The sequence below is a fragment of the Cavenderia fasciculata genome, assembly GCF_000203815.1.
Source record: "Cavenderia fasciculata unplaced genomic scaffold Scf_ET2XIPL01COFD4-5, whole genome shotgun sequence".
Lineage (NCBI taxonomy): Eukaryota > Evosea > Eumycetozoa > Acytosteliales > Cavenderiaceae > Cavenderia > Cavenderia fasciculata.
The window spans coordinates 819172-833107 of NW_004457695.1; the positions used below are offsets into that span (position 1 = coordinate 819172).

The following is a 13936-nucleotide window of genomic DNA, read 5'->3' on the forward strand; positions in this document are numbered from 1 at the left end:
CCACATCTCACCAGTGTACGCAAAGTCATCCTTTTGACCAAGCAAGGGTTTGGTATGTCCGGCCCGTACACAAAACAGTATCTTCAACCACCAGTTATTCACAGTCTCAGAGGAAGAGGAGGGTAGTGGTGTTGCACTCCTCGAGATCTACCTCGAAGTTGGAATAGCCGACGATAGACTGTTGGAGGACATAGAAAAGCTCCACGTGCCTGCCACTCAGCCGCTTCAATTGGTTCTAATTCACCCAAAATGATTAATATAATTTCAAAAGAGTTAATCTATCAAATAGACATACCCCAACATTGACCAGTATACATATTAAAAAGTGTTTAATTGGTTCCTGGTCACCACTTGAATAAGAATAATTCTTTACCATTTCCTCCAATGTCTCTACCAGAGACCCATATGCTTGCTTATTGTTTTTAATAGATTAATGTATATATATATATATGCCTGAAATTCAATTTATTAATTTATTATTATTATTATTTACAATTTAGAAATGTTTGGTTAATCAATTTGATAACCTTGTTTGGGAGGTGGATAAGGAGTTGGAGTTGTTTGGAATTGTTGTTGTTGTTGTTGTTGTTGGGGAGGAGGAGCACTTGCACCTGGATACATTAATGGTTGGGGATAGTATGGTACTGTATTGACTGGTACTTGGTTTGGAGAATATGCTACAACAGATGGTACATATGAATCGACAGAATAGTTGGTAGTATTATTATTATTATTGAGTACAGTACTATTGACATAATTAATGACCAAATGATAAATAGTTCCTTGTTTATTGATTTCATAAACTGTTCCACGTGCCATTGCTCTTGGATCTTGATTCTCTCTATTTACCAATCTAATACAACTTTTATGAAACTATATAGAAAGAAATAGAAAAATATTATTATTATTATTAATATTGAATTAAAAAAGTTATTTTCCTTGTTTCTATCTATCTATATATATACCTTTCTTGATTTAGCTTCAGGTACAATCATTTGAATTAAAAAACCTCCAATTGTAAATACTATTAGAGGAATGTACCAGTAGAATGAATTGGCTCTAAAAGAGAACCGAATGATTAAGATATAGGCAACGCAGACAATGAGGAATGAAAAGAGGATCATCTTCCGCTTGGCCATACTAAAGTGATATTTTGCACCCTTTTCATTGATCTTGGATGTGATGTGCGTGTATTGGTGTTCGTCGACAAACAATTTTATATCTTGTGGGCATGACTGTCCAAACATTTGATTGTGTGGACCTGCTCCTTGTTGTTCAATATTTTTGATCATCTTTAAATTATATTATTATTATTATTATTATTGTCTGTTGTTGATCTCGAGATCTATCTAGATTAATCTATTTATTGTCTTGTGATGGATGATCTGGTACTAATTAAAAATAACCCGAAAATAATTATAAATTATATATTATTATTATTATTACTAATTATAACTACTTTACAATCATAAAATGAATGAATGAATAATTATTATTACTATTATTATTATTATATGTAAATATGAATTGTACAATTAAAGAGGGTGTTCCCATTCGTTCACTCTGTTGTTATTCTTTCTTGCAAACGTAAGTAGCAAAAGAAAAGATATTAATACTTTTTAATTTAAATAAAGGTGACGAAAACTGAAGTTTCACACAAAACGGTGTGCAGTTGGTTCTTTACAACCCCCCAAAATCGATGGTGATTTTTGATACTAAACATCACTCTGTGCTACAATATTTTGACTGTTGTCAAAAACTAAAGTGCTCTCTCTACAACTATAATTCAGTGGTTCTCTAAACAAAGTAGAGTAGAGTAGAGTATAGTATAGTTTATTTGTAGTCTCGAGAGAGGGCAATAATAATAAAATAAAAAACATGAGGTGCCCTTTTCCAAAGTCTTTCATGTTTTTTTTTGAATCATTCATTCATTCTTCTTTTAAAATTCCTTATTGATTTACCAATTTTGCAAACAATAACAAACTATCAGATTAGAACATCAGATGTAGAACAGTACTATTAGTATCTTTCTTTACAACAATAACAACTATTTATATATTTATATATATCTATGTATATGTAAAGAGTCAAAATGATAAAGACAACATTTAAAGATTTAATTCGAAATAAATTGATATTGAGGAGAATCATAGATCATGTGAATATCATTGATATGGTGATGAATCCACCATCACTGGGATGGCTTGTCAAGCAGGGTGGAATAGCAACACCAATCATTCAAGAGTACAAGAGTAGAGTGGCTGGACGACACACAAAACATAGACAAAGAAAAGTGGTTCAGAGAGTACAGAGACAAGAAATCAATCGTATCTTTATATCTTGTTACTTTGAAGGAAACGTGTTTCCAGAGTCTTATGGAAGATTGTTAAGATTGGCAGTCAAGTATCACAACTATGAAGTGTTGGAACGCTTGATTGGATGGATGCGATATGTTGGAGACTTTAAAAAAAATTCTGGGTACTATGGTCTGACCAACCCATGTATCTTTATTGATACCAAGTCGTCATCTGCATCATCTGCAGCGTCTGCATCATGGTCTTCGACGAAACGGTATCATTCCTACGACCCGACCATCCACCATATCAACTATGACACGTTGTTTGATTTGTTTGGGTGTCTCTCTCGAGAACTCAGAAGCTTTGGTCAGTACGACTGGGCAGTTCAAAGTTGGATTGAAACAGCCGTTCAGGTAGGCAACCTGGTAGAGTTGAAAAAGGCAATCGAGAACGTTACCAGTGCACCTTACCAAATAAAAGGAATCATCGGAACGATATCCTCATACACAATGTCCCATCCAAACTTTACACAAATATTCAAAGTGTGTTGTAACAATGCAGTGTTGCATCGCAAGGCTGGGTATCTCCCAGACACAGCTGCACCTATCCGACACTATTCATTTGCTTCGTTTTACGATAGCGCGTCTCATAACATGCTCGCATACCACAAGCAGGCTACTTTATGCGACTTTGACACATTCATGGATATTGTCAATATCAAGGCCGTGTCACAGCGGTATGTCAGTAGATTGTTCCAGACCGAGGCATCAGCCTCTCCATCAGCAGCAGCAGAGGGTACACTTGGATTGGATAGTGATATGGCCAATATTTTAAAGAGGACTGTGCCACTCGAGAACAAAAAAGACAAAAAGTGGCATCTCCAAACAATCCATCCTAGTCGTCTCACGATATCCTCTATCGACAAGTTTATGGACCCTGACAATGAGTTCAAGGTGAAAGTATCGGTAGATGCAATGATCACGAGTATCATGATGACCCAACAAGATGAAGATGACCAACATCGGTTCTTTGGCTCAAACAATACAAGTCAACATGAACTCTTGACTCATGTACTATCAACTTATGGATCACAAATACAATCATTTGAGAGGTCGGTATTAGCATCAAAGGATCGATTGGATATTGTAAAAGAGATATTAGAGGTGTCCCCAAGTCATCTAAAAATGTCTCTTTACACACTCAAATATTACATTGATTCAAAAAAGGTTTCAAATGCATTGATTAGATTACTCTTCTCGATGGATAGGATAGACGTGACAACCAAGGGATACTATCTTTTTGATTTAATTGCAAGTGTTGGATCGGTTGATTTGTTGGATTATGTATATCAAAAGACTATTACCTCCTCCTCGACTACTTCAACCACTTTACTTTATAGTCACTTGACATTGGCAAATGCATGTTTAACAGGATCATTAGAGTTGGTGGAATATATTGTGTCGGCAGGCTTGTACATTGATCCAAAGTGCTCAACCAACAATTTCAAGAAATCAATTGCAACCAATCTTTGTGGTGGTGGCAGTGACGATAAACAAGATGAAAGATTAAATATTCTTTTGTACCTAGAGACCAAGTCTATTTTAAAGATTATGGAAAGTCAAGATATATTTAATGTTGCAATTTGCCAAGCATCAAAATACAATCAATTACCAATTGTCACACATCTCTGTAAAAAGGCTGATCGATCGATTGGACCTTGTATATACATTCCAACGAAAATAGTCAGTTTTGCAGCCACCTATATACAACAAGTTAATAACCCTCTGATTCACAAAGTCTCTCGATCCAACCTCAAAACATTGACCTATATATTACAGAGTAATTTCAAATTGACAGGCAACCCAAAACACCCCTCATATGCCCATACCAACGAATACAACCATGCAGCCAACAAACTATTATCATCCCACAACTATGACACTCTGGATATATTAATTGCCAAAGAACACAAAACCATCTCTATCTGTTTGTTTTCTCTCATCGCTTCACTCCGCGACAACAACACTAGAGTCACAGACTACTACAAATACCTTCGTACAACAAGATGGAACAATCAGCGAAACTATGTTGATTATTTTGAACGTCGATATGGATTTATGGTATACAATCCAAATTATTAAATAAAAATTATATAAATTAAATAAATAATTAAATAATTAAATAAATAATTTAACTTATTAAATAATTTAATTTATTATTATTTGTTTGTTACATATACAATTTTGTTTGTTTTGAAATTACACATTTATATATATATTTATATTTATATTTATATAATTTGTTAGTTTTTGTTTTTCTTTTTTTTAAAATCCATAACATTCACCTTTATCATTTTGAGCAATGATAGTTGATGGTATTTCACCTAATCTTAGATCCAATTCAGTTATATCGCTTCTAGTGTTGACACTATAGATGGTTACAATCTTTTGTTTGAGTGCATTGGATAGATGATCGAGGATATTGGCCAGAGTTGGTTGACCGACGACATTGACGTGTTTCAAGGTACTTGGATTTTCGTGTGTGAGTACATAGAAATCGTAGCTACCTCTTTTTTGCAAGTCTTCTTCGGTAATGATACCGACCTGCTTGGCAAGTGCGATCTTTTCGGGGTCACCTTGTTCAATGATACTCAACTTGGCGAGATCTACCAAGCTCTTTGGTTTCTCACCGGTTCTACCCGATTCACCAGTCAACCAATGATATCTAGTTTCATTGTTTTGAGTAAATTCTCCAGTTTGTAAATCAATACAAACATTTCGTTCAATGTACAAACCACAACCTTCAATTGAAATATTTTCCGTAAAATAATCTTCTCCTCCACTTCCTCCAGTTGAATATGATGTAATCCTAAAATTAATTTAAATTAATAAATATTTTGATTGTATTTGATTGTATTTGATTGATTGATTCTCTCTCTCTCTATCGGTTGTGTGACACATACGTTGCATTATGAATTTCTAGTTCTGTGACACTGGCAATATTGTCCTTGACAATGATAGAGTGTCTAATAATAGCATAGGGAAGGATATATCCCGTGGTTGCATATAGACAGAGTGCAGTACCCATTGGTAATTGTTCCACTGTTATAGACTATAGTTGATTGAAATTTAAACATTTTTGTTAACAATCATGTGACTAGTAATAATAATAATTGTCTTTTTGTTATACATACTACTTCAGGGGATTGGTTCTTTGAGAATGCATAGATACCAGTCCAACCCTTTTGATTGTGAAAGATGTTTAGTTTCTTGTTGACGATTCTGGTATTCTTTCCATGTGACGATGGTGAAAATTCAATTGATCTGCCTTCATCCTCTGTTTCCTCGTCCTCTTCATCAGATCTACCACGTGGAGAACGACTTCTTCTTCTACCTCCTTTGTTATAGTTATCCTTTTCCTTTTCCTCTGCTTGTTCATCTAATTGGACACCGATGGTTTGAGCAAAACGCAGTCTTTGTGTTTCAATCGATTGATGGTTCTCTCCTTCATACTCTTCTTTGAGTATATCTATTGGTAAGTACATATACATTCTTGTAAATAAGTAGTCTTTTTAATGTTTATAAAAACAATGATAATATGATGATGGCTGATGTGAAGGATCCTAAGTTTGTCAAAGTTGTTAATGATGATGATGTACACGACTGAATGAATGGTGGGAATACAAAGATAACAGGAACAAATCAGAATGTGCGAACCAAGAAGAAGATATTTGGTAAGACAACCGAACCTCCTCCCTATCTCATTGTGTCAATGCCATCGAGTCCCTGAACTAAATTAATTAAAATTACTAGAGAAATGGGTGAGAAAATGATTAAAAAAAATAAATAATAAATATCTTGCAAGTTTAATGAACCACCAAGTTTAGTACCTACCTTGACTGTATTTAATCATCAGCTGATTGATGATCTAGTGTTAAAATTAGATTAGATCAACAAACATATAATAACATACACATTCTTAACAACAAACACAAACAATGAAATTAGTACTTTATTTACCAATTGACAAGACTACACAAGAGATTCAAACCATCCCAACCTTTGAATCGACCAAAGAAGCATTGGTTGCAGCTCTCAAAGCTGATGAACCAGCCAACGAAGAACCAGCTCCACAACAAGGATGGGGTAACAACAACCAAACACCCGCTGAAAGAAACTTTAAGAGATTCCACAGTCAATGGTACGATGTATTGGCCTATTCTCATGGTTCCTCTTCTGGCAGCGTTCAAGCTTTTGTATGTTTCTCTCGAAAAATAATATATTATTATTATTATTGTTAAATCAAATTAACTTACTTTATTTGTTATTTATTTATTTATATTTATTTATTTAGTCAATGACTGGATATACAAGTGAATTAACACCAATTCTTGAAATGATGGTAATTAGAGGTGATATTCTACCATTTGCCATATTCAGAGTATTCCAAAAGATGACTGGAAACAAACTTAGTATTCTTGAATACGAACTCAAGAATGTTGCTGTTTCATCGGTTAGTACTGGTGGATCGGGTGGTGAAGACCGTTTTACAGAGAACATCACCTTGGAGGCACAAGAGATCACTCACAAGATTATCAACATTGACACTGATACATTGGAATACAATAGTTATAGTTCTGCCACATTCAACAACAAAAAGAAGGAGTTTTCTCGTACCATCTCTACCGCCAATGCTCGTGATGCCTTGGGAGGTCTCGAAATAACCCAATCATTTGACTTTTCAGTACCAGAGAATGCAAAGAAGGCTGCCGACTTGGGTCTTGGTCGTGTCACTATGGAACACCAGTTTTCAGTACAAATCAACAAGTCACCAAACATTTTCAAAAAGATTGATTTGGAACAACCAACTCTCGTTAACCTCAAATCAAAGATTGCTAAAATTTATAATCGTCCAGAGACTGACATTGTATCTGTCTATGGTGCCGATGGTTTTGAACTCGAAAGTGATAAGGATGTTACTTCTTCGGTTGAAAATGTTGTTTTTGTAAAATATGTTGATGGTACTTATAGTTCTTTAAATTAAATTAAATAAATTCTATATATAAATAGATAGATTGTTATTTGTTTTATAGTTATATATAAATATGTCATTTATGTTTTTATTTAAACACCAACAATTGGATCCATTGATGGTGATTGGATTCTTTTGAAAAAGATATCATTATTTCAATTCTCTATAGGATATTGAACTGAAAATAAAAGTTTATTATTATCACTATTTAACTAAAGTTTCTCCAATAAGAGCATCAAATGCATAACGATTTCTTTTGGCTTGTTTGGATTTCTTATTGTCTGGTTTGACCTTGATATGAACATTTCTAATATGTCTTTTCAAAGCTTCCTTATTTTTAAATTTACGTTTGCAAATTCTTTCATCCTCCTCTTCTTCTATCTCTTCTTCTTTCTTTTCCTCTTCTTTTGGTTTTGGAACTTCTTTTTCCTCCTCTTCCTCTTCTTCCTCTTTTTCAATCTTTACCTTTGGTAGTATTTGATTTATCTTATTATTATTATTATTTGGTTGACTATTTCTACATGGTTGTTCATTATTATTATTATTATTATTAATATTATTTACATTATCTACATCCTCTTCTTCCTCCTCTTCATTATCTTCATCTATTTCACTATTATCACCTTCACGTTCACTATCATCACCTTCCTCTTCTTCTTCTTCTTTTCCTTTTGGTTGATGTCGTTTGGATTCTCTTTTTTCCTTGCGAGTAAGTCTAGTTGGAGGAACTGCCATTTTATCACGATGTTGGACTGGTTTGATAGTTGACAAGAGTTGTGAATTATCGCCGTTGGAGTTGAGTTTCCACGTGCAAGAGTATGTGATACCAAGATGAGCAGATTCGACGTGCTGTTCGAGATACTTTTTACGAGTGTACGAGCATAGACATCCCTCGTATGTGCAATGGTATTTGTGACGCTCACCCATATTTTGTTCGTGTGTGGCCACATGTTGTTCGAGTTGTGAGGCAGTCTGACTAAACTTGCCACAGACATAACACTTGAACTGTGTCTTGTGTGCTTCACGTCGATGTTTGAGCAGATCAAAGTAGCGACAAAAACCCTCGTCGCACACCTCGCACAGATACTCTGCCTTTTTCTTGTGTACACCTTCAACGTGTGTCTTGAGTTGCGATGGATACTCGAATCGCTTGTCGCAGCCATCATGGGTGCACTCGTAGGGCAGTTGGTTGAGATGCACCACTGCAACGTGTCTCTTGAGATGGTTGTGTTTGACAAATGCCATGTCACACGATTCATGGTCACATTTGAACGGACGTTCCTTGAGATGATGCACAGTGATGTGGTTCTTGAGATGGTGCTTGAGTTTGAACTTGAGTCCGCAGCCATCATACTCGCACTCGAATGGTGTCTCTTGTGTATGTGTCTTGATGTGGTATCGAAGGTAATGTGCTCTTGCAAACGACGCTTCACACCCTTTATAAGTGCATGCGTACGGTTTCTCACCCGTATGACTACGGATATGATACTCTAGCTTGGCTTGACGATTATATCGATTATCACATCCCTGATAAGGACACAAAAATCTCTTTTCAGAATGATCTATCTTTGTTCTTGCAACCGCTGGTTGTGTTGATGACTGTGATGTCACATTATCACCACTTGATTTCTTTCTTTTTATCTTTGGTTCTTCTACTTTATCTTCTTCCTCTTCCTCATCCTCTTCTTCGTCATTAGTAGTATCCATACAACTACTAGTGTCACCTAGTTGTTGTTGTTGTTGTTGTTGTTGTTGTTGTCGATGTTGTTGTCGCAATTTATTGACTTCATCCTCTGAGCAAAATGGGTCGATGACTACTCTACAATCGTGAATGTGTTGGTGGTGGTGGTCGTCGTCTCCATCGGTATCACTATTATTCTCAATCGCATCTTTGAAACTTCTCTTTAGTAATGTTGTTGTTGCTGTAGTAGAAGATGTCGAGGCTGTTGAAGTCACCATTTGCGAGAGATATCTCTATCTATCTATCTATATCTATCCTCTTTGTAAATTTAATTAATGAAACCTTGAGTTTAATCAACCCATCGAACCAAACTCGTTTCCCTCATCCCTCCAACCAAACTAGTTTTTTCGTTTTTTTTCAATCGTTTTTTTTTTTTTTTTTTTTCTAAAAGAATCTCGATTTTCAAACGAAACGACACTCTCATCCATCTATGACCCCTCCCTCTCCTTCCTTTATCCATCATATAATTTTAATACTATACTTATACCATTGAACTATTTTATCTCTTTCAGTGTATGGTACAACTATGAGTTTATAACTTATTAGTATAACTCATCGTAATCAGTGCAGGATGGCTAACTCTGTGAGGATTGTTTTCAATGAACTCTTTCATAAGATTCGCAGCTCTGTTTTTTTGTGTTGGTTTTTTTTTGCAATCAACAGTTGATTTCAACCGACAGTGTGGGGATGGCAAAGAGTGGAGGAGGGTGCCTCCCCTCAAAAGAATAATTCAAATAAAAAATCAAAGATTCTTTTTTTTTTTTTGAACAAGTTAGCCCTCTCAAAGAGTGTGTGATTTCCGTCATTCCACATCTATCTATCTCTCTGTTTTGTTCTTTTTATCTCTCTATCTATCTATATTCTTTATATCTTTCTTCTTTTCCCTTTTCTTCTTTGTTGTTTAAAGATTATTTAAATCAAACATACACAAAGAGGGATCGTGATTCGATTGTTGTACTACGACAATACGATATAACCAACTACAATATAGATATAAATATTTAGATATTTAGTTTTTTTACGGATCATCATCGAGAAGAGATAAACAACGTTGTTGTTATAAACAAACTGTGTTTATCTTTTTTTCATAATAGCCATTGTATTTTTTCATCACACACTTATTTTTCAAGATCTGTGACGATCGGTTTTCATCAAAACTACTCTATTTCTAGAACCAAATTCTTTTCTTTTCTCTCAATATCTATACGCTACGCAACGCAATAGTTTCAAAAAGAAAGGAATTCTTTTCATTTTTAAAAAAAAAACAAAACAACTTATCTCTTTTTTTTTTTTTTTCTTTATTTATCCTTTTCGTTGTATTATTAACCTCTCATCATCTTCATTACCATCAACCCCACCACTAACTACTATTTGTAAATAAACCACCACACACACACAATCCCTCATCGTATCTCACAATCCCATTTTTTCATTTGAAATTTCAATTCACAGCAAATCAAGCCACCATTCCGATAACCACCAAACCAACAAGATAAGATAATAAGTTCTACTGATCACACTACTACTACAACAACAATAGAAACAGAAACAACAATCTTTTGTTTTTTAAAAAGAGTTAACTTTTGCAAAAGATGACAGTAACACCAACAATCAAACATGAAGGTTTTCTAACCAAGGAAGGAGGAGGATTTAAGAGTTGGAAGAAGAGATGGTTCATCCTTAGAGGTGGACCAGAAGCCAGCTTTTCATATTATAAAACCAAAGGTGTATGTGTATTTTAAAAGAATAGGACATATATTTTGGAACAGTATCTAACATTATCACCACCGATCTTTATATATATTATTTTTTTTTATGTTAGGAATCAACACCACTTGGTATCATTCACATAAATACAGTAGGTCATATTAAAGTAAGTGACCGCAAGAAAAAGAATCATCAATTTGAAGTGCAAACACCATCACGTATTTTCTATATCTGCGCCGACAATGATGAGGATAGAAACAAGTGGATCGAAGTATTGATTACAGAGCGTGACACGCTGCTCGGATCCAACAAACCAAAGAAACCAGAGCGTGTCGGTGTACACGACTTTGACTTGCTCAACCTAGTAGGAAAGGGTAGTTTTGGCAAGGTGATCCAAGTACGTAAAAAGGACACTGGTGAGATCTTTGCCATGAAGGTGCTCTCCAAGAAACACATTGTCGAACACAACGAAGTCGAACACACCCTCTCTGAGAGAAACATTCTCCAAAAGATCAACCACCCCTTCTTGGTCAACCTCAACTACTCGTTCCAGACCGAAGACAAGCTCTACTTTATCCTCGACTATATCAACGGTGGTGAACTCTTTTACCACTTGCAAAAGGAGAAGAAGTTCTCAGAGGATCGTGTACGTTACTATGGTGCCGAGATTGTCTTGGCCCTCGAGCATCTCCACTTGTCCGGTGTCATCTACCGTGATCTCAAGCCCGAGAACTTGCTCCTCACCAACGAAGGTCATATTTGTATGACTGATTTTGGTCTCTGCAAGGAAGGTCTCAACGCACCCTCGGACAAGACCATCACTTTTTGCGGTACACCCGAATACCTCGCACCAGAGGTGCTCCAAGGCAACGGATACGGCAAGCAGGTCGATTGGTGGAGCTTTGGCTCTTTGCTCTTTGAAATGTTGACTGGTTTGCCACCATTCTACAGTCAGGATGTCCAGGAAATGTACCGCAAGATCATGTCGGAGCGTCTCGTCTTCCCAGGCTTTATCTCACCAGAAGCTCGTTCGCTCCTTGAAATGTTGCTCGAACGTGACCCAGACAAACGTCTCTCTGATCCAAACATTATCAAGCGTCATCCATTCTTCCGTGCCATCGATTGGGAAATGTTGTTCCAAAAGAAGATCCCACCTCCCTTTATTCCAAATGTCAAGGGCTCTGCCGATACCTCCCAAATCGATCCAGTCTTTACCGATGAAGCTCCTTCCCTTACCATGGCGGGTGAATCTGCTTTAAATCCAAATCAACAAAAAGATTTCGAAGGTAAATACAAATATCACAAACAAACAACAAATAATAATAATAATAATAATATTAATATATTTCTTTCTTTCTTTTTTATTTATTTTATTTACATACATGTAGGATTTACTTATGTTGCAGACTCACCATTAAAATAAAATCAACAAGAACCACCTTCTTGGAGAGAGTATTAATATTTTCAAAAATCACAACTATTCATTCAAATTTAATAATAATATTTATTATTTAATTTAAATTCCAATGATCATCATCATTGTACTAACCCCCACTCATTCACCTTATATGTGTATGGATATTTTTATCAATACATGCGCAGCGCATCCGATACCACTCCCCACCCACCACTCTTTTCTTTTTCATACCGGCGCGTATAGTTTTAAAAGAAAGGTATGAAAGAAAAAGAGTAAATTTACATTTTAGTTTATATTTTCCTTTTTTAGTTGTTTATTTAATTTAGGTTTATAGATAAATAGAATAGAATAGTATAGAATAGGATACAGATAGTAGTTTGTAAAAAAAAAAAGATGAATCATAATCAAAACAAAGGAGGATCGAGTATTCCCGGGAATAGTGCAAAGTTCAATTCGGCGGCACCTCCATTCCCATCTTCATCTTTGAAACCAAATACTACTACGTCTACATCATCAACGTCATCATCATCATCATCATTTAATAGGTTCCAATCATTACACAACCACATGCAACACCAACATGTGCCACCTCATCATCATCAACAGCAACCACAACAACAATCTCTTCATTCAATATCATCGAATATCGAAAGAGTAAGCAACAGCTTATCATCATTACCACAACAACCAAATCAACCAAATGGAACCTTGGAAATATCATTCCAACATTTTTCAGAGTTATTAATATTATTACAAAGTATGTTAAATCATCATAATAATATTTAAATATTTATTCCAATTATTAATATATTCTTTCAAAAAGATACCCAATTACAAATCAAAAAGTTGGTACAATATCAAGAACAAACATATCAATGGAATATGAAGGTTTGTTAATATAAAGTGGAAATAATTGGAATAATTTATTATTTAATATTTATACTTTTCTTTTCAATTGAATAGCATCATGAGAATATGAAAAAGGTAATTAAATCATTTAATAATTTAAATGCAATTATGAAACAAAAATATCAATCACCAGATTCAAGTATTGATATTAGTAACAACAACAACAACAACAATGCATCTTCAACTTCAGTTATTTCAACAACAACAAATAAATCTGAAAATACAATAGCAGGAGACAAGAAACCATCAAAGGGAAATAATATTGTGTACTATGAAAAGAATCAACAATCCAAAGATTTGGATATCACATATCATCAAAGAATAATGGATTGTTATCGTGACAATGATCCATATTCTCAAGATCTTCAAGCTTTGGTTGAAAATATTGATTATAATTTATTTATGGAATTAAAAGGTAACTAAATCAAACAAAACAAAACAACTATTAACTATTAATTTTATTAATTTATTATTTGTTTTTTTTGTAGAAAAATCAATCAAAATAATATTACCAATTATATTATTATGGATGAAAGAAACTAATAATACAAAGATTAGTTTATCACTTATCATTCTCTACATGACATTTGAAAAATATCCAGCCATGTTTGAAAAGAAAAAGTATAGAGAGTTGATATCACAGTTTGGAACATCACTCCAACACTTGGAAGAGTCTCATATTATAGATGATCTTTCAAACATGGATTTATTCCCATTCACCTTTACCGAATACAATTCACTTAAAAGCGCATTAAATCAAAGTCATCATCAACAACAAGACCAACAACAACAACAATCAATACTCTGATCCATGATAATGATATAACATGATCA

General features: G+C 34.6%; 7 protein-coding genes across 7 annotated transcripts; 4 read left to right on the forward strand and 3 right to left on the reverse strand.

Annotated features, from left to right (window-relative positions):
- Positions 1-510: 510 nt before the first annotated feature.
- Positions 511-2866, reverse strand: DFA_07902 (uncharacterized protein; the record flags this gene model as incomplete). The annotated part of the gene is made up of 4 exons (XM_004355343.1): positions 511-873; positions 966-1292; positions 2585-2719; positions 2804-2866. 4 exons carry the CDS (start codon positions 2864-2866, stop codon positions 511-513), a joined length of 888 nt encoding a protein of 295 aa, XP_004355395.1.
- Positions 2867-2998: 132 nt separating this feature from the next.
- Positions 2999-4438, forward strand: DFA_07903 (uncharacterized protein; the record flags this gene model as incomplete). The annotated part of the gene is made up of 1 exon (XM_004355344.1): positions 2999-4438. One exon carries the CDS (start codon positions 2999-3001, stop codon positions 4436-4438), a length of 1440 nt encoding a protein of 479 aa, XP_004355396.1.
- Positions 4439-4621: 183 nt separating this feature from the next.
- On the reverse strand, positions 4622-5847 carry DFA_07904 (uncharacterized protein; the record flags this gene model as incomplete). The annotated part of the gene is made up of 3 exons (XM_004355345.1): positions 4622-5165; positions 5260-5408; positions 5491-5847. The coding sequence occupies 3 exons, from the start codon at positions 5845-5847 to the stop codon at positions 4622-4624; spliced, it is 1050 nt and encodes a 349-aa protein (XP_004355397.1).
- A 447-nt stretch (positions 5848-6294) lies between these two features.
- On the forward strand, positions 6295-7424 carry DFA_07905 (uncharacterized protein; the record flags this gene model as incomplete). Its single annotated transcript, XM_004355346.1, has 3 exons — positions 6295-6552; positions 6651-7317; positions 7390-7424. The coding sequence occupies 3 exons, from the start codon at positions 6295-6297 to the stop codon at positions 7422-7424; spliced, it is 960 nt and encodes a 319-aa protein (XP_004355398.1).
- Positions 7425-7532: 108 nt separating this feature from the next.
- Positions 7533-9287, reverse strand: TFIIIA (C2H2-type zinc finger-containing protein; the record flags this gene model as incomplete). Its single annotated transcript, XM_004355347.1, has 1 exon — positions 7533-9287. One exon carries the CDS (start codon positions 9285-9287, stop codon positions 7533-7535), a length of 1755 nt encoding a protein of 584 aa, XP_004355399.1.
- A 1374-nt stretch (positions 9288-10661) lies between these two features.
- pkbA (protein serine/threonine kinase) lies at positions 10662-12519 on the forward strand (the record flags this gene model as incomplete). Its single annotated transcript, XM_004355348.1, has 3 exons — positions 10662-10796; positions 10892-12062; positions 12503-12519. 3 exons carry the CDS (start codon positions 10662-10664, stop codon positions 12517-12519), a joined length of 1323 nt encoding a protein of 440 aa, XP_004355400.1.
- A 67-nt stretch (positions 12520-12586) lies between these two features.
- DFA_07908 (uncharacterized protein) lies at positions 12587-13910 on the forward strand (the record flags this gene model as incomplete). Its single annotated transcript, XM_004355349.1, has 4 exons — positions 12587-12950; positions 13017-13081; positions 13157-13517; positions 13591-13910. 4 exons carry the CDS (start codon positions 12587-12589, stop codon positions 13908-13910), a joined length of 1110 nt encoding a protein of 369 aa, XP_004355401.1.
- Between the last annotated feature and the right edge of the window lie 26 nt (positions 13911-13936).